Here is a 27,799-nt window from a genome sequence, read left to right as displayed (position 1 = left end):
TACTACTTGTTGTACCAGCACACTACCTACTTACTACTTGTTGTACCAGCACACTACCTACTTACTACTTGTTGTACCAGCACACTACCTACTTACTACTTGTTGTACCAGCACACTACCTACTTACTACTTGTTGTACCAGCACACTACCTACTAACTACTTGTTGTACCAGCACACTACCTACTTACTACTTGTTGTACCAGCACACTACCTACTTACTACTTGTTGTACCAGCACACTACCTACTTACTACTTGTTGTACCAGCACACTACCTACTTACTACTTGTTGTACCAGCACACTACCTACTTACTACTTGTTGTACCAGCACACTACCTACTTACTACTTGTTGTACCAGCACACTACCTACTTACTACTTGTTGTACCACTTGTTGTACCACACTACCTACTTACTACTTGTTGTACCAGCACACTACCTACTTACTACTTGTTGTACCAGCACACACTACCTACTTACTACTTGTTGTACCAGCACACTACCTACTTACTACTTGTTGTACCAGCACACTACCTACTTACTACTTGTTGTACCAGCACACTACCTACTTACTACTTGTTGTACCAGCACACTACCTACTTACTACTTGTTGTACCAGCACACAGCACACTACCTACTTACTACTTGTTGTACCAGCACACTACCTACTTACTACTTGTTGTACCAGCACACTACCTACTTACTACTTGTTGTACCAGCACACTACCTACTTACTACTTGTTGTACCACCACACTACCTACTTACTACTTGTTGTACCAGCACACTACCTACTTACTACTTGTTGTACCAGCACACTACCTACTTACTACTTGTTGTACCAGCACACTACCTACTTACTACTTGTTGTACCAGCACACTACCTACTTACTACTTGTTGTACCAGCACACTACCTACTTACTACTTGTTGTACCAGCACACTACCTACTTACTACTTGTTGTACCACCACACTACCTACTTACTACTTGTTGTACCACACACTTGTTGTACCTACTAACTACTTGTTGTACCAGCACACTACCTACTTACTACTTGTTGTACCAGCACACTACCTACTTACTACTTGTTGTACCAGCACACTACCTACTTACTACTTGTTGTACCAGCACACTACCTACTTACTACTTGTTGTACCAGCACACTACCTACTTACTACTTGTTGTACCAGCACACTACCTACTTGTTGTTACTACTTGTTGTACCAGCACACTACCTACTTACTACTTGTTGTACCACCACACTACCTACTTACTACTTGTTGTACCAGCACACTACCTACTTACTACTTGTTGTACCACCACACTACCTACTTACTACTTGTTGTACCAGCACACTACCTACTTACTACTTGTTGTACCAGCACACTACCTACTTACTACTTGTTGTACCAGCACACTACCTACTTACTACTTGTTGTACCAGCACACTACCTACTTACTACTTGTTGTACCAGCACACTACCTACTTACTACTTGTTGTACCAGCACACTACCTACTTACTACTTGTTGTACCAGCACACTACCTACTTACTACTTGTTGTACCAGCACACTACCTACTTACTACTTGTTGTACCACCACACTACCTACTTACTACTTGTTGTACCAGCACACTACCTACTTACTACTTGTTGTACCAGCACACTACCTACTTACTACTTGTTGTACCAGCACACTACCTACTAACTACTTGTTGTACCACTACACTACCTACTTACTACTTGTTGTACCAGCACACTACCTACTTACTACTTGTTGTACCAGCACACTACCTACTTACTACTTGTTGTACCACCACACTACCTACTTACTACTTGTTGTACCAGCACACTACCTACTTACTACTTGTTGTACCAGCACACTACCTACTTACTACTTGTTGTACCAGCACACTACCTACTTACTACTTGTTGTACCACCACACTACCTACTTACTACTTGTTGTACCAGCACACTACCTACTTACTACTTGTTGTACCAGCACACTACCTACTTACTACTTGTTGTACCAGCACACTACCTACTTACTACTTGTTGTACCACCACACTACCTACTTACTACTTGTTGTACCAGCACACTACCTACTTACTACTTGTTGTACCACCACACTACCTACTTACTACTTGTTGTACCACCACACTACCTACTTACTACTTGTTGTACCAGCACACTACCTACTTACTACTTGTTGTACCACCACACTACCTACTTACTACTTGTTGTACCAGCACACTACTACTTACTACTTGTTGTATCCTACTGCTTGTTGTACCTACTACTATGTTCCTACCTGCACACTACCTACTTACTACTTGTTGTACCAGCACACTACCTACTTACTACTTGCATGTACCAGCACACTACCTACTTACTACTTGTTGTACCAACACACTACCTACTTACTACTTGTTGTATGCACACTACCTACTTACTACTTGTATCCAGCACATACCTACTTACTACTGCACCACATCCTACTTACATGTGTACCTACTTGCACACTACCTACTACATGTGTACCAGCACACTACCTACTTACTACTTGTTGTACCACCACACTACCTACTTACATGTATCCACACTACCTATGTATACTTGTTGTACTGCACACTACCTACTTACTACTTGTTGTACCAGCACATCCTACTACACTTGTTGTACCAGCACACTACCTACTTACTACTTGTTGTACCACCACACTACCTACTTACTATGTACCACCACATACCTACTTACTACTTGTATCCTACTGCATGTATCCTACTGCATGTATCCTACTGCAGCACTACCACTACCTACTACTACTGCATGTATCCTACTGCATGTACCCTACTGCATGTATACCAGCACTACCTATGTATCCTACTGCATGTACCAGCACACTGCATGTATCCAACTGCATGTATCCTACTGCATGTATCCTACTGCATGTATACTACTGCATGTATCCTACTGCATGTATCCAATCCTGCATGTATCCTACTGCATGTATCCTACTGCATGTATCCTATACTACTGCTATCCTACTGAATGTATCCTACTGCATGTATCCATGTATCCTACTCCTACTGCATGTATCCTACTGCATGTATCCTACTGCATGTATCCTACTGCATGTATCCTACTGCATGTATCCTACTGCATGTATCCTACTTCATGTATCCTACTGCATGTATCCTACTGCATGTATCCTACTGCATGTATCCTACTGAATGTATCCTACTGCATGTATCCTACTGCATGTATCCTACTGCATGTATCCTACTGCATGTATCCTACTGCATGTATCCTACTGCATGTATCCTACTGCATGTATCCTACTGCATGTATCCTACTGAATGTATCCTACTGCATGTATCCTACTGCATGTATCCTACTGCATGTATCCTACTGCATGTATCCTACTGCATGTATCCTACTGCATGTATCCTACTGCATGTATCCTACTGCATGTATCCTACTGCATGTATCCTACTGCATGTATCCTACTGCATGTATCCTACTGCATGTATCCTACTGCATGTATCCTACTGCATGTATCCTACTGCATGTATACTACTTCATGTATCCTACTGCATATATCATACTACGTGTATACTACTGCATGTATACTACTTCATGTATCCTACTGCGTGTATACTACTGCATGTATCCTACTGAATGTATTATACTGAATGTATCCTACTGCATGTATACTACTTCATGTATCCTACTGCATATATCATACTACGTGTATCCTACTGCATGTATCCTACTGCATGTATTACATTTACATTACATTTACATTTAAGTCATTTAGCAGACGCTCTTATCCAGAGCGACTGCATCCTACTGCATGTATACTACTGCATGCATCCTACTGCATGAATCATACTGCATGTATGTTTACACTAACTTTAATGTCAGTGTCCTTACAGAGTCTTTAACACTAGCTACAGTATAATGTATAATGTACAGTATGAACTTAAAGCAACAGTTGAATGTTTCTTACAGATTTGGGGTCAGCGTCGCTGATCTTGAGGTAAGGTGAGTTTGGGTCTTTAGGCTCCAGCTCCTGTAGAGAACCAGTGACGTCATAGAAGACCCTGAGACGTCCCTGACGCACCGCCAAGCTCAGGAACTTCTCCTGATTGGGTCAAATACACAGACAGGTTAAAACAGGAAGCTACAGGGCATCAATGCACAGACAGGTTTTAAAACAGGAAGCTACACACCACACAGGTAGGTTAAAACAGGAAGCTACACACCACACAGGTAGGTTAAAACAGGAAGCTACGGGGCATCAATACACAGACAGGTTAAAACAGGACACCAACAAGGTATCAATTGGCCCAGCATCGTCTGGATTTGGCCGGGGTAGGTTAAAACAGGAAGCTGGCCGGGGTAGGTTAAAACAGGAAGCTGGCCGGGGTAGGTTAAAACAGGAAGCTGGCCGGGGTAGGTTAAAACAGGAAGCTGGCCGGGGTAGGTTAAAACAGGAAGCTGGCCGGGGTAGGTTAAAACAGGAAGCTGGCCGGGGTAGGCCGTCATTATAAATAAGAATTTGTCCTTAAAGTATGATACTAAGAGCGGTAACAGCCAGTAGTTATATTATAGTAGTTATATTATAGTAGTTATATTATAGTAGTTATATTATAGTAGTTATATTATAGTATGATACTAAGAGCAGGTAACAGCCAGTAGTTATATTATAGTAGTTATATTATAGTAGTTATATTATAGTAGTTATATAGTTATAGTAGTTATATTATAGTAGTTATATTATAGTAGTTATATTATAGTAGTTATATTATAGTAGTTATATTATAGTAGTTATATTATAGTAGTTATATTATAGTAGTTATATTATAGTAGTTATATTATAGTAGTTATATTATAGTAGTTATATTATAGTTATATTATAGTAGTTATATTATAGTAGTTATATTATAGTAGTTATATTATAGTAGTTATATTATAGTAGTTATATTATAGTAGTTATATTATAGTAGTTATATTATAGTAGTTATATTATAGTAGTTATATTATAGTAGTTATATTATAGTAGTTATATTATAGTAGTTATATTATAGTAGTTATATTATAGTAGTTATATTATAGTAGTTATATTATAGTAGTTATATTATAGTAGTTATATTATAGTAGTTATATTATAGTAGTTATATTATAGTAGTTATATTATAGTAGTTATATTATAGTAGTTATATTATAGTAGTTATATTATAGTAGTTATATTATAGTATGATACTAAGAGTTAACATAGTAGTTATATTATATAGTTATATTTATAGTTATTATAGTAGTTATATTATAGTAGTTATATTATAGTAGTTATATTATAGTAGTTATATTATAGTAGTTATATTATAGTAGTTATTATAGTAGTTATATTATAGTAGTTATATTATAGTAGTTATATTATAGTAGTTATATTATAGTAGTTATATTATAGTAGTTATATTATAGTAGTTATATTATAGTAGTTATATTATAGTAGTTATATTATAGTAGTTATATTATAGTAGTTATATTATAGTAGTTATATTATAGTAGTTATATTATAGTAGTTATATTATTATATTATAGTAGTTATATTATAGTAGTTATATTATAGTAGTTATATTATAGTAGTTATACTATAGTTATATTATAGGTTAATTATAGTAGTTATATTATAGTAGTTATATTATAGTAGTTATATTATAGTAGTTATATTATTAGTAGTTATATTATTATATTATAGTAGTTATATTATAGTAGTTATATTATAGTTATATTATAGTTATATTATAGTAGTTATATTATAGTAGTTATATTATAGTAGTTATATTATAGTAGTTATATTATAGTAGTTATATTATAGTAGTTATATTATAGTAGTTATATTATAGTAGTTATATTATAGTAGTTATATTATAGTAGTTATATTATAGTAGATATTATAGTAGTTATATTATATTATAGTAGTTATATTATAGTAGTTATATTATAGTAGTTATATTATAGTAGTTATATTATAGTATGTTATATATTAATTATAGTAGTTATATTATAGTAGTTATATATATAGTAGTTATATTATAGTAGTTATATTATAGTAGTTATATTATAGTAGTTATATTATAGTAGTTATATTATAGTAGTTATATTATAGTAGTTATATTATAGTAGTTATATTATAGTAGTTATATTATAGTAGTTATATTATAGTAGTTATATTATAGTAGTTATATTATAGTAGTTATATTATAGTAGTTATATTATAGTATGATACTAAGAGCGGTAACAGCCAGTAGTTATATTATAGTAGTTATATTATAGTAGTTATATTATAGTAGTTATATTATAGTAGTTATATTATAGTAGTTATATTATAGTAGTTATATTTAGTAGTTATATTATAGTAGTTATATTATACTAGTAGTTATATTATAGCATGTTAGCGTTAACAGCCAGTAGTTATATTATAGTAGTTATATTATAGTAGTTATATTATAGTAGTTATATTATAGTAGTTATATTATAGTTATTATAGTAGTTATATTATGAGCGGTACAGTAGTTATATTATAGTATTAACAGCCAGTAGTTATATTATAGTATGATACTAAGAGCGTTAACAGCCATAGTTAGTTATATTATAGTACAGCCAGTTATATTATAGTAACAGCCAGTAGTTATATTATAGTAGTTATATTATAGTAGTTATATTATAGTAGTTATATTATAGTAGTTATATTATAGTAGTTATATTATAGTATGATACTATAGTAGCGTTAATTATAGTAGTTATATTATAGTATGATACTAGCGTTAACAGCCAGTAGTTATATTATAGTATGATACTATATTAACAGCCAGTAGTTATATTATAGTATGATACTAGCGTTTATAGTAGTTATTATAGTATGATACTATAGTAGCCAGTAGTTATATTATAGTAGTTATATTATAGTAGTTATATTATAGTAGTTATATTATAGTAGTTATATTATAGTAGTTATATTATAGTAGCGTTATATTATAGTAGTTATATTATAGTAGTTATATTATAGTAGTTATATTATAGTAGTTATATTATAGTAGTTATATTATAGTAGTTATATTATAGTAGTTATATTATAGTATGATACTAAGAGCGGTTAACAGCCAGTAGTTATATTATAGTATTATATTAGTAGTTATATTATATATTATAGTAGTTATATTATAGTATGATACTAAGAGCGTTAACAGCCAGTAGTTATATTATAGTATGATACTAAGAGCGGTAACAGCCAGTAGTTATATTATAGTATGATACTAAGAGCGGTAACAGCCAGTAGTTATATTATAGTAGTTATATTATAGTAGTTATATTATAGTAGTTATATTATAGTAGTTATATTATAGTAGTTATATTATAGTAGTTATATTATAGTAGTTATATTATAGTAGTTATATTATAGTAGTTATATTATAGTAGTTATATTATAGTAGTTATATTATAAGATAACAGCCAGTAGTTATATTATAGTAGTTATATTATAGTAGTTATATTATAGTAGTTATATTATAGTAGTTATATTATAGTAGTTATATTATAGTAGTTATATTATAGTAGTTATATTATAGTAGTTATATTATAGTAGCCAGTAGTTATATTATAGTAGTTATACAGCCAGTAGTTATATTATAGTAGTTATATTATAGTAGTTATATTATAGTATAGCCAGTTATATTATAGTTATATTATAGAGTTATATTATAGTAGTTATATTATAGTAGTTATATTATAGTAGTTATATTAGCCAGTAGTTATATTATAGTATGATACTATATTAACAGCCAGTAGTTATATTATAGTATGATACTAAGAGCGTTAACAGCCAGTAGTTATATTATAGTATAGATTATATAGTAGTTATAGTAGTTATATTATAGTATGATACTAAGAGCGTTAACAGCCAGTAGTTATATTATAGTAGTTATATTATAGTAGTTATATTATAGTAGTTATATTATAGTAGTTATATTATAGTAGTTATATTATAGTAGTTATATTATAGTAGTTATATTATAGTAGTTATATTATAGTAGTTATATTATAGTATACTAAGATTAAGCCAGTAGTTATATTAGTTATATTATAGAGCGTTATATTATAGTAGTTATATTATAGTATGATACTAAGAGCGTTAACAGCCAGTAGTTATATTATAGTAGTTATATTATAGTAGTTATATTATAGTAGTTATATTATAGTAGTTATATTATAGTAGTTATATTATAGTAGTTATATTATAGTAGTTATATTATAGTAGTTATATTATAGTAGTTATATTATAGTAGTTATATTAGCCAGTAGTTATATTATAGTATTATATTATAGTAGTTATATTATAGTAGTTATATTATAGTAGTTATATTATAGTAGTTATATTATAGTAGTTATATTATAGTAGTTATATTATAGTAGTTATATTATAGTAGTTATATTATAGTAGTTATATTATAGTAGTTATATTATAGTAGTTATATTATAGTAGTTATATTATAGTAGTTATATTATAGTAGTTATATTATAGTAGTTATATTATAGTAGTTATATTATAGTAGTTATATTATAGTAGTTATATTATAGTAGTTATATTATAGTAGTTATATTATAGTAGTTATATTAGTTATATTATAGTAGTTATATTATAGTAGTTATATTATAGTAGTTATATTAGCCAGTAGTTATATTATAGTAGTTATATTATAGTAGTTATATTATAGTAGTTATATTATAGTTATACTAAGTAGTTATAACATAGTAGTTATATTATAGTAGTGATACTAAGAGCGTTAACAGCCAGTAGTTATATTATAGTAGTTATATTATAGTAGTTATATTATAGTAGTTATATTATAGTAGTTATATTATAGTAGTTATATTATAGTAGTTATATTATAGTAGTTATATTATAGTAGTTATATTATAGTAGTTATATTATAGTAGTTATATGATATAAGTAGTTATATTATAGTAGTTATATTATAGTAGTTATATTATAGTAGTTATATTATAGTATGATATTATAGTAGTTATATTATAGCCAGTTATATTATAGTAGTTATATTATAGTAGTTATATTATAGCAGTTATATTATAGTAGTTATATTATAGTAGTTATATTATAGTAGTTATATTATAGTAGTTATATTATAGTAGTTATATTATAGTAGTTATATTATAGTAGTTATATTATAGTAGTTATATTATAGTATGATACTAAGAGCGGTAACAGCCAGTAGTTATATTATAGTAGTTATATTATAGTAGTTATATTATAGTAGTTATATTATAGCAGTTATATTATAGTAGTTATATTATAGTAGTTATATTATAGTAGTTATATTATAGTAGTTATATTATAGTATATTATAGTAGTTATATTATAGTAGTTATATTATAGTATGATACTAAGAGCGTTAACAGCCAGTAGTTATATTATAGTAGTTATATTATAGTAGTTATATTTATAGTAGTTATATTATAGTAGTTATATTATAGTAGTTAGTTATATTATAGTAGTTATATTATAGTAGTTATATTATAGTAGTTATATTATAGTAGTTATATTATAGTAGTTATATTATAGTTATATTATATAGTTATATTATAGTAGTTATATTATAGTAGTTATATTTATAGTAGTTATATTATAGTATGATACTAAGAGAGGTAACAGCCAGTAGTTATATTATAGTAGTTATATTATAGTAGTTATATTATAGTTATATTATAGTTATATTATAGTAGTTATATTATAGTAGTTATATTATAGTAGTTATATTATAGTAGTTATATTATAGTAGTTATATTATAGTAGTTATATTATAGTAGTTATATTATAGTATGATACTATTAACAGCCAGTAGTTATATTATAGTAGTTATATTATAGTAGTTATATTATAGTAGTTATATTATAGTAGTTATATTATAGTAGTTATATTATAGTAGTTATATTATAGTAGTTATATTATAGTAGTTATATTTATAGTAGTTATATTATAGTATGATACTAAGAGCGGTAAGTAGTTATATTATAGTAGTTATATTATAGTAGTTATATTATAGTAGTTATATTATAGTAGTTATATTATAGTAGTTATATTATAGTAGTTATATTATAGTAGTTAACAGCCAGTAGTTATATTATAGTATGATACTATAGAGCGTTAACAGCCAGTAGTTATATTATAGTATGATACTAAGAGCGTTAACAGCCAGTAGTTATATTATAGTAGTTATATTATAGTAGTTATATTATAGTATGATACTAAGAGTAGTATATTACAGCCAGTAGTTATATTATAGTATGATACTAAGAGCGTTAACAGCCAGTAGTTATATTATAGTATGATACTAAGAGCGTTAACAGCCAGTAGTTATATTATAGTATGATACTAAGAGCGTTAACAGCCAGTAGTTATATTATAGTAGTTATATTATAGTAGTTATATTATAGTAGTTATATTATAGTATGATACTAAGAGCGTTAACAGCCAGTAGTTATATTATAGTAGTTATATTATAGTAGTTATATTATAGTATGATACTAAGAGCGTTAACAGCCAGTAGTTATATTATAGTATGATACTAAGAGCGTTAACAGCCAGTAGTTATATTATAGTATGATACTAAGAGCGTTAACAGCCAGTAGTTATATTATAGTATGATACTAAGAGCGTTAACAGCCAGTAGTTATATTATAGTATGATACTAAGAGCGTTAACAGCCAGTAGTTATATTATAGTATGATACTATAGTAGTTATATTATAGTAGTTATATTATAGTAGTTATATTATAGTAGTTATATTATAGTAGTTATATTATAGTAGTTATATTATAGTAGTTATATTATAGTAGTTATATTATAGTAGTTATATTATAGTAGTTATATTATAGTAGTTATATTATAGCAGTTATATTATAGCAGTTATATTATAGTAGTTATATTATAGTAGTTATATTATAGTAGTTATATTATAGTAGTTATATTATAGTAGTTATATTATAGTTATATTATATTATAGTAGTTATATTATAGTAGTTATATTATAGTAGTTATATTATAGTAGTTATATTATAGTAGTTATATTATAGTAGTTATATTATAGTAGTTATATTATAGCAGTTATATTATAGTAGTTATATTATAGTAGTTATATTATAGTAGTTATATTATAGTAGTTATATTATAGTAGTTATATTATAGTAGTTATATTATAGTAGTTATATTATAGTAGTTATATTATAGTAGTTATATTATAGTAGTTATATTATAGTAGTTATATTATAGTAGTTATATTATAGTATGATATTATAGTAGTAATTAGTTATATTATAGTAGTTATATTATAGTATGATACTAAGAGCGGTTTTAACAGCCAGTTATATTGTGAGTAGTTATATTATAGTAGTTATATTATAGTAGTTATATTATAGTAGTTATATTATAGTAGTTATATTATAGTAGTTATATTATAGTAGTTATATTATAGTAGTTATATTATAGTAGTTATATTATAGTAGTTATATTATAGTAGTTATATTATAGTAGTTATATTATAGTAGTTATATTATAGTAGTTATATTATAGTAGTTATATTATAGTAGTTATATTATAGTAGTTATATTATAGTAGTTATATTATAGTAGTTATATTATAGTAGTTATATTATAGTAGTTATATTATAGTAGTTATATTATAGTAGTTATATTATAGTAGTTATATTATAGTAGTTATATTATAGTAGTTATATTATAGTAGTTATATTATAGTAGTTATATTATAGTAGTTATATTATAGTAGTTATATTATAGTAGTTATATTATAGTAGTTATATTATAGTAGTTATATTATAGTAGTTATATTATAGTAGTTATATTATAGTAGTTATATTATAGTAGTTATATTATAGTAGTTATATTATAGTAGTTATATTATAGTAGTTATATTATAGTAGTTATATTATAGTAGTTATATTATAGTAGTTATATTATAGTATTATATTATAAGTAGTTATATTATAGTAGTTATATTATAGTAGTTATATTATAGTAGTTATATTATAGTAGTTATATTATAGTAGTTATATTATAGTAGTTATATTATAGTAGTTATATTATAGTATGATACTAAGAGCGGTAACAGCCAGTAGTTATATTATAGTAGTTATATTATAGTAGTTATATTATAGTAGTTATATTATAGTAATTATATTATAGCAGTTATATTATAGTATGATACTAAGAGCGGTAAACAGCCAGCAGTTATATTATAGTAGTTATATTATAGTAGTTATATTATAGTAGTTATATTATAGTAGTTATATTATAGTAGTTATATTATAGTATGATATTATAGTAGTTATATTATAGCAGTTATATTATAGTAGTTATATTATAGTAGTTATATTATAGTAGTTATATTATAGTAGTTATATTATAGTAGTTATATTATAGTAGTTATATTATAGCAGTTATATTATAGTAGTTATATATTATAGTAGTTATATTATAGTAGTTATATTATAGTAGTTATATTATAGTAGTTATATTATAGTAGTTATATTTATAGTAGTTATATTATAGTAGTTATATTATAGTAGTTATATTATAGTAGTTATATTATAGTAGTTATATTATAGTAGTTATATTATAGTAGTTATATTATAGTAGTTATATTATAGTAGTTATATTATAGTAGTTATATTATAGTAGTTATATTATAGTAGTTATATTATAGTAGTTATATTATAGTAGTTATATTATAGTAGTTATATTATAGTAGTTATATTATAGTAGTTATATTATAGTAGTTATATTATAGTAGTTATATTATAGTAGTTATATTATAGTAGTTATATTATAGTAGTTATATTATAGTAGTTATATTATAGTAGTTATATTATAGTAGTTATATTATAGTAGTTATATTATAGTAGTTATATTATAGTAGTTATATTATAGTAGTTATATTATAGTAGTTATATTATAGTAGTTATATTATAGTAGTTATATTATAGTAGTTATATTATAGTAGTTATATTATAGTATGATACTAAGAGCGGTAACAGCCAGCAGTTATATTATAGTAGTTATATTATAGTAGTTATATTATAGTAGTTATATTATAGTAGTTATATTATAGTAGTTATATTATAGTAGTTATATTATAGTAGTTATATTATAGTATGATACTAAGAGAGGTAACAGCCAGTAGTTATATTATAGTAGTTATATTATAGTAGTTATATTATAGTAGTTATATTATAGTAGTTATATTATAGTAGTTATATTATAGTAGTTATATTATAGTAGTTATATTATAGTAGTTATATTATAGTAGTTATATTATAGTAGTTATATTATAGTAGTTATATTATAGTAGTTATATTATAGTAGTTATATTATAGTAGTTATATTATAGTAGTTATATTATAGTAGTTATATTATAGTATGATACTAAGAGCGGTAACAGCCAGTAGTTATATTATAGTATGATACTAAGAGCGGTAACAGCCAGTAGTTATATTATAGTATGATACTAAGAGCGGTAACAGCCAGTAGTTATATTATAGTATGATACTAAGAGCGGTAACAGCCAGTAGTTATATTATAGTAGTTATATTATAGTAGTTATATTATAGTATGATACTAAGAGCGTTAACAGCCAGTAGTTATATTATAGTATGATACTAAGAGCGTTAACAGCCAGTAGTTATATTATAGTATGATACTAAGAGCGTTAACAGCCAGTAGTTATATTATAGTATGATACTAAGAGCGTTAACAGCCAGTAGTTATATTATAGTAGTTATATTATAGTAGTTATATTATAGTAGTTATATTATAGTATGATACTAAGAGCGTTAACAGCCAGTAGTTATATTATAGTAGTTATATTATAGTAGTTATATTATAGTATGATACTAAGAGCGTTAACAGCCAGTAGTTATATTATAGTATGATACTAAGAGCGTTAACAGCCAGTAGTTATATTATAGTATGATACTAAGAGCGTTAACAGCCAGTAGTTATATTATAGTATGATACTAAGAGCGGTAACAGCCAGTAGTTATATTATAGTATGATACTAAGAGCGGTAACAGCCAGTAGTTATATTATAGTATGATACTAAGAGCGGTAACAGCCAGTAGTTATATTATAGTAGTTATATTATAGTAGTTATATTATAGTAGTTATATTATAGTAGTTATATTATAGTAGTTATATTATAGTAGTTATATTATAGTAGTTATATTATAGTAGTTATATTATAGTAGTTATATTATAGCAGTTATATTATAGTAGTTATATTATAGTAGTTATATTATAGTAGTTATATTATAGTAGTTATATTATAGTAGTTATATTATAGTAGTTATATTATAGTAGTTATATTATAGTAGTTATATTATAGTAGTTATATTATAGTAGTTATATTATAGTAGTTATATTATAGTAGTTATATTATAGTAGTTATATTATAGTAGTTATATTATAGTAGTTATATTATAGTAGTTATATTATAGTAGTTATATTATAGTAGTTATATTATAGTAGTTATATTATAGTAGTTATATTATAGTAGTTATATTATAGTAGTTATATTATAGTAGTTATATTATAGTAGTTATATTATAGTAGTTATATTATAGTAGTTATATTATAGTAGTTATATTATAGTAGTTATATTATAGTAGTTATATTATACTAGTTATATTATAGTAGTTATATTATAGTATGATACTAAGAGCGGTAACAGCCAGTAGTTATATTATAGTATGATACTAAGAGCGGTAACAGCCAGTAGTTATATTATAGTAGTTATATTATAGTAGTTATATTATAGTAGTTATATTATAGTAGTTATATTATAGTAGTTATATTATAGTAGTTATATTATAGTAGTTATATTATAGTAGTTATATTATAGTAGTTATATTATAGTAGTTATATTATAGTAGTTATATTATAGTAGTTATATTATATTATATTATAGTAGTTATATTATAGTAGTTATATTATAGTAGTTATATTATAGTAGTTATATTATAGTAGTTATATTATAGTAGTTATATTATAGCAGTTATATTATAGTAGTTATATTATAGTAGTTATATTATAGTAGTTATATTATAGTAGTTATATTATAGCAGTTATATTATAGTAGTTATATTATAGTAGTTATATTATAGTAGTTATATTATAGTAGTTATATTATAGTAGTTATATTATAGTAGTTATATTATAGTAGTTATATTATAGTAGTTATATTATAGTAGTTATATTATAGTAGTTATATTATAGTAGTTATATTATAGTAGTTATATTATAGTAGTTATATTATAGTAGTTATATTATAGTAGTTATATTATAGTAGTTATATTATAGTATGATACTAAGAGCGGTAACAGCCAGTAGTTATATTATAGTAGTTATATTATAGTAGTTATATTATAGTAGTTATATTATAGTAGTTATATTATAGTAGTTATATTATAGTAGTTATATTATAGTATGATACTAAGAGCGGTAACAGCCAGTAGTTATATTATAGTAGTTATATTATAGTAGTTATATTATAGTAGTTATATTATAGTAATTATATTATAGCAGTTATATTATAGTATGATACTAAGAGCGGTAAACAGCCAGCAGTTATATTATAGTAGTTATATTATAGTAGTTATATTATAGTAGTTATATTATAGTAGTTATATTATAGTAGTTATATTATAGTATGATACTAAGAGCGGTAACAGCCAGCAGTTATATTATAGTAGTTATATTATAGTAGTTATATTATAGTAGTTATATTATAGTAGTTATATTATAGTAGTTATATTATAGTAGTTATATTATAGTAGTTATATTATAGTAGTTATATTATAGTAGTTATATTATAGTAGTTATATTATAGTAGTTATATTATAGTAGTTATATTATAGTAGTTATATTATAGTAGTTATATTATAGTAGTTATATTATAGTAGTTATATTATAGTAGTTATATTATAGTAGTTATATTATAGCAGTTATATTATAGTAGTTATATTATAGTAGTTATATTATAGTAGTTATATTATAGTAGTTATATTATAGTAGTTATATTATAGTAGTTATATTATAGTAGTTATATTATAGTAGTTATATTATAGTAGTTATATTATAGTAGTTATATTATAGTAGTTATATTATAGTAGTTATATTATAGTAGTTATATTATAGTAGTTATATTATAGTAGTTATATTATAGTAGTTATATTATAGTAGTTATATTATAGTAGTTATATTATAGCAGTTATATTATAGTAGTTATATTATAGTAGTTATATTATAGTAGTTATATTATAGTAGTTATATTATAGTATGATACTAAGAGCGGTAACATTATATTATAGCAGTTATATTATAGTAGTTATATTATAGTAGTTATATTATAGTAGTTATATTATAGTAGTTATATTATAGTATGATACTAAGAGCGGTAACAGCCAGTAGTTATATTATAGTAGTTATATTATAGTATGATACTAAGAGCGGTAACAGCCTATGGGACACAGCCGTTCTTTGCAGACAGAAGTACCGTGTGTGTAAAGATAGTTTTCTCCTCTGAATAGTTCATCACAACATATCCAGTGGTTGAACACTGAGAACACATGTTTAGCGTGACCTCTGACCTGGCTGAGGAGCATGAGCAGGATGCCGTTGTGACTCATCAGTTTAACTTCCTGTTCAAAGCGCTGCATCTTCCCTGCATCCTCCTTGAAGGTGACCTCGGCGTAACCCGTCCCGTCAAAGTAGGCCGCGTCGTTCACCCACTGCTGCGTCAACACCGGCTTCGCTCTGACGGACAGAGGTAAACACACGCGTCACGAACACGGCAAAAACAACAGCACAATATTCACGGACAATTGTTGTACATTGGTTTTGCTACCTGACTGTGAACTAAACCGTACACTCTTTGGAAAATAAGGTGCTATCTAGAACAATAAAGGGTTCTTCGGGCTGTCCTCGTCGGAGAACCCTTCGAAGAACTGCCTTTGGTTCCATGTAGAACCGTTTCCACACAGGGTTCTACCAGGAACCCAAAATGGTTCTACCTGGAACCCAAAATGGTTCCACCTGGAACCCAAAATGGTTCTACCCTGAACCCAAAAGGGTTCTCCTATGGGGACAGCTGAAGAATCCTTTTGGAACCCTTTGTTCTAAGAGTGTAGACAGCAAATGATAAGATCAGCTTTTTGTAGGGGATGGACACTATAGCTCACTGATGCAGGAGTTAGGGGATGGACACTATAGCTCCCTGATGCAGGAGTTAGGGGATGGACACTATAGCTCCCTGATGCAGGAGTTAGGGGATGGACACTATAGCTCCCTGATGCAGGAGTTAGGGGATGGACACTATAGCTCCCTGATGCAGGAGTTAGGGGATGGACACTATAGCTCACTGATGCAGGAGTTTGGGGATGGACACTATAGCTCCCTGATGCAGGAGTCAACACACAGTGGTTTATAGGGGATGGACACTATAGCTCCCTGATACAGGAGTCAACACACGTGGTTTATAGGGGGATGGACACTATAGCTCCCTGATGCAGGAGTTAGGGGATGGACACTATAGCTCCCTGATGCAGGAGTCAACACACGTGGTTTATAGGGGGATGGACACTATAGCTCCCTGATGCAGGAGTCAACACATGGTGGTTTATAGAGGATGGACACTATAGCTCCCTGATGCAGGAGTCAACACACAGTGGTTTATAGGGGATGGACACTATAGCTCCCTGATGCAGGAGTCAACACACAGTGGTTTATAGGGGGATGGACACTATAGCTCCCTGATGCAGGAGTCAACACACAGTGGTTTATAGGGGGATGGACACTATAGCTCCCTGATGCAGGAGTCAACACACAGTGGTTTATAGGGGGATGGACACTATAGCTCCCTGATGCAGGAGTCAACACACAGTGGTTTATAGGGGATGGACACTATAGCTCCCTGATGCAGGAGTCAACACACGGTGGTTTATAGGGGATGGACACTATAGCTCCCTGATACAGGAGTCAACACACAGTGGTTTATAGGGGATGGACACTATAGCTCCCTGATGCAGGAGTCAACACACGGTGGTTTATAGGGGATGGACACTATAGCTCCCTGATGCAGGAGTCAACACACAGTGGTTTATAGGGGATGGACACTATAGCTCCCTGATGCAGGAGTCAACACACGGTGGTTTATAGGGGGATGGACACTATAGCTCCCTGATGCAGGAGTCAACACACAGTGGTTTATAGGGGATGGACACTATAGCTCCCTGATGCAGGAGTCAACACATGGTGGTTTATAGGGGATGGACACTATAGCTCCCTGATGCAGGAGTCAACACACAGTGGTTTATAGGGGATGGACACTATAGCTCCCGATACAGGAGTCAACACACAGTGGTTTATAGGGGGATGGACACTATAGCTCCCTGATGCAGGAGTCAACACACAGTGGTTTATAGGGGGATGGACACTATAGCTCCCTGATGCAGGAGTCAACACACAGTGGTTTATAGGGGGATGGACACTATAGCTCCCAGATGCAGGAGTCAACACACGTGGTTTATAGGGGATGGACACTATAGCTCCTGATGCAGGAGTCAACACACAGTGGTTTATAGGGGGATGGACACTATAGCTCCCTGATGCAGGAGTCAACACACGGTGGTTTATAGGGATGGACACTATAGCTCCCTGATGCAGGAGTCAACACACGGTGGTCTATAGGGGATGGACACTATAGCTCCCTGATGCAGGAGTCAACACACAGTGGTTTATAGGGGATGGACACTATAGCTCCCTGATGCAGGAGTTAGGGGATGGATACTATAGCTCCTTAATGCAGGAGTTAGGGGATGGACACTATAGCTCCCTGATGCAGGAGTCAACACATGGTGGTTTATAGGGGATGGACACTATAGCTCCCTGATGCAGGAGTTTGGGGATGGACACTATAGCTCCCTGATGCAGGAGTTAGGGATGGACACTATAGCTCCCTGATGCAGGAGTTAGGGATGGACACTATAGCTCCCTGGATGCAGGAGTTAGGGGATGGACACTATAGCTCCCTGATACAGGAGTCAACACACGTTGGTTTATCAGGGGGGATGGACACTATAGCTCCCTGATACAGGAGTCAACACATGGTGGTTTATCAGGGGGATGGACACTATAGCTCCCTGATGCAGGAGTCAACACATGGTGGTTTATAGGGGATGGACACTATAGCTCCCTGATACAGGAGTCAACACACGGTGGTTTATCAGGGGGATGGACACTATAGCTCCCTGATGCAGGAGTCAACACACGTTGGTTTATAGGGGGATGGACACTATAGCTCCCTGATGCAGGAGTCAACACACAGTGGTTTATAGGGGATGGACACTATAGCTCCCTGATGCAGGAGTCAACACACAGTGGTTTATAGAGGGATGGACACTATAGCTCCCTGATGCAGGAGTCAACACACAGTGGTTTATAGGGGGATGGACACTATAGCTCCCTGATGCAGGAGTCAACACACAGTGGTTTATAGAGGGATGGACACTATAGCTCCCTGATGCAGGAGTCAACACACAGTGGTTTATAGGGGATGGACACTATAGCTCCATGATGCAGGAGTCAACACACAGTGGTTTATAGGGGAGGGACACTATAGCTCCCTGATGCAGGAGTCAACACATGGTGGTTTATAGGGGGATGGACACTATAGCTCCCTGATGCAGGAGTCAACACACAGTGGTTTATAGGGGAGGGACACTATAGCTCCCTGATGCAGGAGTCAACACACAGTGGTTTATAGGGGATGGACACTATAGCTCCATGATGCAGGAGTCAACACACAGTGGTTTATAGGGGATGGACACTATAGCTCCCTGATGCAGGAGTCAACACACGGTGGTTTTATAGGGGATGGACACTATAGCTCCCTGATGCAGGAGTCAACACACAGTGGTTTATAGGGGGATGGACACTATAGCTCCCTGATGCAGGAGTCAACACACAGTGGTTTATAGGGGATGGACACTATAGCTCCCTGATGCAGGAGTCAACACACGGTGGTTTATAGGGGATGGACACTATAGCTCCCTGATGCAGGAGTCAACACACAGTGGTTTATAGGGGATGGACACTATAGCTCCCTGATGCAGGAGTCAACACACAGTGGTTTATAGGGGATGGACACTATAGCTCCCTGATGCAGGAGTCAACACACAGTGGTTTATAGGGGATGGACACTATAGCTCCCTGATGCAGGAGTCAACACACAGTGGTTTATAGGGGGATGGACACTATAGCTCCCTGATGCAGGAGTTAGGGATGGACACTATAGCTCCCTGATACAGGAGTCAACACACGTTGGTTTATCAGGGGATGGACACTATAGCTCCCTGATACAGGAGTCAACACATGGTGGTTTATCAGGGGGATGGACACTATAGCTCCCTGATGCAGGAGTCAACACATGGTGGTTTATAGGGGATGGACACTATAGCTCCCTGATACAGGAGTCAACACACAGTGGTTTATCAGGGGATGGACACTATAGCTCCCTGATGCAGGAGTCAACACACAGTGGTTTATAGGGGATGGACACTATAGCTCCCTGATGCAGGAGTCAACACACAGTGGTTTATAGGGGATGGACACTATAGCTCCCTGATGCAGGAGTCAACACACAGTGGTTTATAGAGGGATGGACACTATAGCTCCCTGATGCAGGAGTCAACACACAGTGGTTTATAGGGGGATGGACACTATAGCTCCCTGATGCAGGAGTCAACACACAGTGGTTTATAGAGGGATGGACACTATAGCTCCTGATGCAGGAGTCAACACACAGTGGTTTATAGGGGATGGACACTATAGCTCCATGATGCAGGAGTCAACACACAGTGGTTTATAGGGGGATGGACACTATAGCTCCCTGATGCAGGAGTCAACACATGGTGGTTTATAGGGGGATGGACACTATAGCTCCCTGATGCAGGAGTCAACTGACACAGTGGTTTATAGGGGGATGGACACTATAGCTCCATGATGCAGGAGTCAACACACAGTGGTTTATAGGGGGATGGACACTATAGCTCCCTGATGCAGGAGTCAACACACGGTGGTTTATAGGGGATGGACACTATAGCTCCCTGATGCAGGAGTCAACACACAGTGGTTTATAGGGGGATGGACACTATAGCTCCCTGATGCAGGAGTCACAGTGGTTTATAGGGGATGGACACAGCTCCTGATGCAGGAGTCAACACACAGTGGTTTATAGGGGATGGACACTATAGCTCCCTGATGCAGGAGTCAACACACAGTGGTTTATAGGGGATTATAGCTCCCTGATGCAGGAGACACACGGTGGTTTATAGGGATGGACACTATAGCTCCCTGATGCGGGAGTTAGGGGATGGACACTATAGCTCTGATGCAGGACACACAGTGGTTTATAGGGGGATGGACACTATAGCTCCCTGATGCAGGAGTTAGGGGATGGACACTATAGCTCCCTGATGCAGGAGTCAACACACAGTGGTTTATAGGGGATGGACACTATAGCTCCCTGATGCAGGAGTCAACACACGGTGGTTTATAGGGGGATGGACACTATAGCCCCCTGATGCAGGAGTCAACACACAGTGGTTTATAGGGGATGGACACTATAGCTCCCTGATGCAGGAGTCAACACACGGTAGTTTATAGGGGATGGACACTATAGCTCCCTGATGCAGGAGTCAACACACAGTGGTTTATAGGGGGATGGACACTATAGCTCCCTGATGCAGGAGTCAACACACAGTGGTTTATAGGGGATGGACACTATAGCTCCCTGATGCAGGAGTCAACACACAGTGGTTTATAGGGGGATGGACACTATAGCTCCCTGATGCAGGAGTCAACACACAGTGGTTTATAGGGGATGGACACTATAGCTCCCTGATGCAGGAGTCAACACACAGTGGTTTATAGGGGATGGACACTATAGCTCCCTGATGCAGGAGTCAACACACAGTGGTTTTATAGGGGGATGGACACTATAGCTCCCTGATGCAGGAGTCAACACATGGTGGTTTATAGGGGGATGGACACTATAGCTCCCTGATACAGGAGTCAACACACAGTGGTTTATAGGGGGATGGACACTATAGCTCCCTGATGCAGGAGTCAACACACGTGGTTTATAGGGGATGGACACTATAGCTCCCTGATGCAGGAGTCAACACACAGTGGTTTATAGGGGGATGGACACTATAGCTCCCTGATGCAGGAGTCAACACACAGTGGTTTATAGGGGGATGGACACTATAGCTCCCTGATGCAGGAGTCAACACACGGTGGTTTATCAGGGGGATGGACACTATAGCTCCCTGATGCAGGAGTCAACACATGGTGGTTTATAGGGGATGGACACTATAGCTCCCTGATACAGGAGTCAACACACGGGGTTTATAGGGGGATGGACACTATAGCTCCCTGATGCAGGAGTTAGGGGATGGACACTATAGCTCCCTGATGCAGGAGTCAACACACGTGGTTTATAGGGGGATGGACACTATAGCTCCCTGATGCAGGAGTCAACACATGGTGGTTTATAGAGGATGGACACTATAGCTCCCTGATGCAGGAGTCAACACACAGTGGTTTATAGGGGATGGACACTATAGCTCCCTGATGCAGGAGTCAACACACAGTGGTTTATAGGGGATGGACACTATAGCTCCCTGATGCAGGAGTTAGGGGGATGGACACTATAGCTCCCTGATGCAGGAGTCAACACACAGTGGTTTATAGGGGGATGGACACTATAGCTCCCTGATGCAGGAGTCAACACACGGTGGTTTATAGGGGGATGGACACTATAGCTCCCTGATGCAGGAGTCAACACACAGTGGTTTATAGGGGGATGGACACTATAGCTCCCTGATGCAGGAGTCAACACACAGTGGTTTATAGGGGGATGGACACTATAGCTCCCTGATGCAGGAGTTAGGGATGGACACTATAGCTCCCTGATGCAGGAGTTAGGGGATGGACACTATAGCTCCCTGATGCAGGAGTTAGGGGATGGACACATAGCTCCCTGATGCAGGAGTCAACACACGTGGTTTATAGGGGATGGACACTATAGCTCCCTGATGCAGGAGTTAGGGGATGGACACTATAGCTCACTGATGCAGGAGTTTAGGGGGATGGACACTATAGCTCCCTGATGCAGGAGTTAGGGATGGACACTATAGCTCCTGATGCAGGAGTTGGGGATGGACACATACACTGATGCAGGAGTTTGGGGATGGTAGCTCCTGATGCAGGAGTGGGGGATGGACACTATAGCTCCCTGATGCAGGAGTTAGGGGATGGACACTATAGCTCCCTGATGCAGGAGTTGGGGATGGACACTATAGCCCCTGATGCAGGAGTCAACACACAGTGGTTTATAGGGGATGGACACTATAGCTCCCTGATGCAGGAGTCAACACACAGTGGTTTATAGGGGATGGACACTATAGCTCCCTGATGCAGGAGTCAACACACAGTGGTTTATAGGGGATGGACACTATAGCTCCCTGATGCAGGAGTCAACACACAGTGGTTTATAGGGGATGGACACTATAGCTCCCTGATGCAGGAGTCAACACACATTGGTTTATAGGGGGATGGACACTATAGCTCCCTGATGCAGGAGTCAACACACAGTGGTTTATAGGGGGATGGACACTATAGCTCCCTGATGCAGGAGTCAACACACGGTGGTTTATAGGGGGATGGACACTATAGCTCCCTGATGCAGGAGTCAACACACAGTGGTTTATAGGGGATGGACACTATAGCTCCCTGATGCAGGAGTCAACACACAGTGGTTTATAGGGGATGGACACTATAGCTCCCTGATGCAGGAGTCAACACACGGTGGTTTATAGGGGGATGGACACTATAGCTCCCTGATGCAGGAGTCAACACACATTGGTTTATAGGGGATGGACACTATAGCTCCCTGATGCAGGAGTCAACACATGGTGGTTTATAGGGGATGGACACTATAGCTCCCTGATGCAGGAGTCAACACACAGGGGGATGGACACTATAGCTCCCTGATGCAGGAGTCAACACACGTGGTTTATAGGGGATGGACACTATAGCTCCCTGATGCAGGAGTCAACACACAGTGGTTTATAGGGGATGGACACTATAGCTCCCTGATGCAGGAGTCAACACACAGTGGTTTATAGGGGATGGACACTATAGCTCCCTGATGCAGGAGTCAACACACAGTGGTTTATAGGGGATGGACACTATAGCTCCCTGATGCAGGAGTCAACACACAGTGGTTTATAGGGGGATGGACACTATAGCTCCCTGATGCAGGAGTCAACACACGGTAGTTTATAGGGGGATGGACACTATAGCTCCCTGATGCAGGAGTCAACACATGGTGGTTTATAGGGGGATGGACACTATAGCTCCCTGATGCAGGAGTCAACACACAGTGGTTTATAGAGGGATGGACACTATAGCTCCCTGATGCAGGAGTCAACACATGGTGGTTTATAGGGGGATGGACACTATAGCTCCCTGATGCAGGAGTCAACACACGGTAGTTTATAGGGGGATGGACACTATAGCTCCCTGATGCAGGAGTCAACACATGGTGGTTTATAGGGGGATGGACACTATAGCTCCCTGATGCAGGAGTCAACACATGGTGGTTTATAGGGGGATGGACACTCATAGCTCCCTGATGCAGGAGTCAACACATGGTGGTTTATAGGGGGATGGACACTATAGCTCCCTGATGCAGGAGTCAACACACAGTGGTTTATAGGGGATGGACACTATAGCTCCCTGATGCAGGAGTTAGGGGATGGACACTATAGCTCCCTGATGCAGGAGTCAACACACAGTGGTTTATAGGGGGATGGACACTATAGCTCCCTGATGCAGGAGTCAACACACAGTGGTTTATAGGGGGATGGACACTATAGCTCCCTGATGCAGGAGTCAACACATGGTGGTTTATAGGGATGGACACTATAGCTCCCTGATGCAGGAGTCAACACACAGTGGTTTATAGGGGGATGGACACTATAGCTCCCTGATGCAGGAGTCAACACACAGTGGTTTATAGGGGGATGGACACTATAGCTCCCTGATGCAGGAGTTGGGGGACATAGCTCCCTGATGCAGGAGTCAACACACGGTGGTTTATAGGGGGATGGACACTATAGCTCCCTGATGCAGGAGTCAACACACAGTGGTTTAGGGGGATGGACACTATAGCTCCCTGATGCAGGAGTTAGGGGATGGACACTATAGCTCCCTGATGCAGGAGTTAGGGGATGGACACTATAGCTCCCTGATGCAGGAGTTGGGGATGGACACTATAGCTCCCTGATGCAGGAGTACACACGTGGTTTATAGGGGATGGACACTATAGCTCCCTGATGCAGGAGTTAGGGGATGGACACTATAGCTCACTGATGCAGGAGTTTGGGGATGGACACTATAGCTCCCTGATGCAGGAGTTAGGGGATGGACACTATAGCTCCCTGATGCAGGAGTTGGGGATGGACACTATAGCTCACTGATGCAGGAGTTTGGGGATGGACACTATAGCTCCCTGATGCAGGAGTTAGGGGATGGACACTATAGCTCCCTGATGCAGGAGTTAGGGATGGACACTATAGCTCCCTGATGCAGGAGTTAGGGGATGGACACTATAGCTCCCTGATGCAGGAGTCAACACACAGTGGTTTATAGGGGGATGGACACTATAGCTCCCTGATGCAGGAGTCAACACACAGTGGTTTATAGGGGATGGACACTATAGCTCCCAGATGCAGGAGTCAACACACAGTGGTTTATAGGGGGATGGACACTATAGCTCCCTGATGCAGGAGTCAACACACAGTGGTTTATAGGGGGATGGACACTATAGCTCCCTGATGCAGGAGTCAACACACATTGGTTTATAGGGGATGGACACTATAGCTCCCTGATGCAGGAGTCAACACACAGTGGTTTATAGGGGGATGGACACTATAGCTCCCTGATGCAGGAGTCAACACACGGTGGTTTATAGGGGGATGGACACTATAGCTCCCTGATGCAGGAGTCAACACACAGTGGTTTATAGGGGGATGGACACTATAGCTCCCTGATGCAGGAGTCAACACACAGTGGTTTATAGGGGATGGACACTATAGCTCCCTGATGCAGGAGTCAACACACGGTGGTTTATAGGGGGGATGGACACTATAGCTCCCTGATGCAGGAGTCAACACACATTGGTTTATAGGGGATGGACACTATAGCTCCCTGATGCAGGAGTCAACACATGGTGGTTTATAGGGGATGGACACTATAGCTCCCTGATGCAGGAGTCAACACACAGTGGTTTATAGGGGATGGACACTATAGCTCCCTGATGCAGGAGTCAACACATGGTGGTTTATAGGGGGATGGACACTATAGCTCCCTGATGCAGGAGTCAACACACATTGGTTTATAGGGATGGACACTATAGCTCCCTGATGCAGGAGTCAACACATGGTGGTTTATAGGGGATGGACACTATAGCTCCTGATGCAGGAGTCAACACACAGTGGTTTATAGGGATGGACACTATAGCTCCTGATGCAGGAGTCAACACACAGTGGTTTATAGGGGATGGACACTATAGCTCCCTGATGCAGGAGTCAACACACAGTGGTTTATAGGGGGGATGGACACTATAGCTCCTGATGCAGGAGTCAACACACAGTGGTTTATAGGGGGATGGACACTATAGCTCCCTGATGCAGGAGTCAACACACAGTGGTTTATAGGGGATGGACACTATAGCTCCCTGATGCAGGAGTCAACACACAGTGGTTTATAGGGGATGGACACTATAGCTCCCTGATGCAGGAGTCAACACACGGTAGTTTATAGGGGGATGGACACTATAGCTCCCTGATGCAGGAGTCAACACATGGTGGTTTATAGGGGATGGACACTATAGCTCCCTGATGCAGGAGTCAACACACAGTGGTTTATAGAGGGATGGACACTATAGCTCCCTGATGCAGGAGTCAACACATGGTGGTTTATAGGGGATGGACACTATAGCTCCCTGATGCAGGAGTCAACACACGGTAGTTTATAGGGGATGGACACTATAGCTCCCTGATGCAGGAGTCAACACATGGTGGTTTATAGGGGGATGGACACTATAGCTCCCTGATGCAGGAGTCAACACATGGTGGTTTATAGGGGGATGGACACTATAGCTCCCTGATGCAGGAGTCAACACATGGTGGTTTATAGGGGGATGGACACTATAGCTCCCTGATGCAGGAGTCAACACACAGTGGTTTATAGGGGATGGACACTATAGCTCCCTGATGCAGGAGTTAGGGGATGGACACTATAGCTCCCTGATGCAGGAGTCAACACACAGTGGTTTATAGGGGATGGACACTATAGCTCCCTGATGCAGGAGTCAACACACAGTGGTTTATAGGGGATGGGCACTATAGCTCCCTGATGCAGGAGTCAACACACAGTGGTTTATAGGGGATGGACACTATAGCTCCCTGATGCAGGAGTCAACACACAGTGGTTTATAGGGGATGGACACTATAGCTCCCTGATGCAGGAGTCAACACACAGTGGTTTATAGGGGGATGGACACTATAGCTCCCTGATGC

At 35.1% G+C, this 27,799-nt stretch overlaps 1 protein-coding gene across 4 annotated transcripts in view; it reads right to left on the bottom strand.

Annotated features, from left to right (window-relative positions):
• The window catches only part of lama5 (laminin, alpha 5), a 418,234-nt gene that overhangs the window by 23,151 nt on the left and 367,284 nt on the right, over positions 1 to 27,799 (bottom strand). For all 4 annotated transcript variants that reach the window (XM_052481312.1, XM_052481311.1, XM_052481313.1 and 1 more), the window contains 2 exons: positions 16,742 to 16,907; positions 4,012 to 4,146 (listed from right to left, as the gene is read on the bottom strand). In XM_052481312.1, coding sequence (XP_052337272.1) covers positions 4,012 to 4,146; positions 16,742 to 16,907 — 301 coding nt within the window. The remainder of the gene's footprint in view (positions 1 to 4,011; positions 4,147 to 16,741; positions 16,908 to 27,799) is intronic.

The sequence above is a fragment of the Oncorhynchus keta genome, chromosome 27 (genome assembly GCF_023373465.1).
Source record: "Oncorhynchus keta strain PuntledgeMale-10-30-2019 chromosome 27, Oket_V2, whole genome shotgun sequence".
In the NCBI taxonomy this organism is placed as follows: domain Eukaryota; kingdom Metazoa; phylum Chordata; class Actinopteri; order Salmoniformes; family Salmonidae; genus Oncorhynchus; species Oncorhynchus keta.
This window is presented reverse-complemented; position numbering and strand designations above follow the sequence as displayed.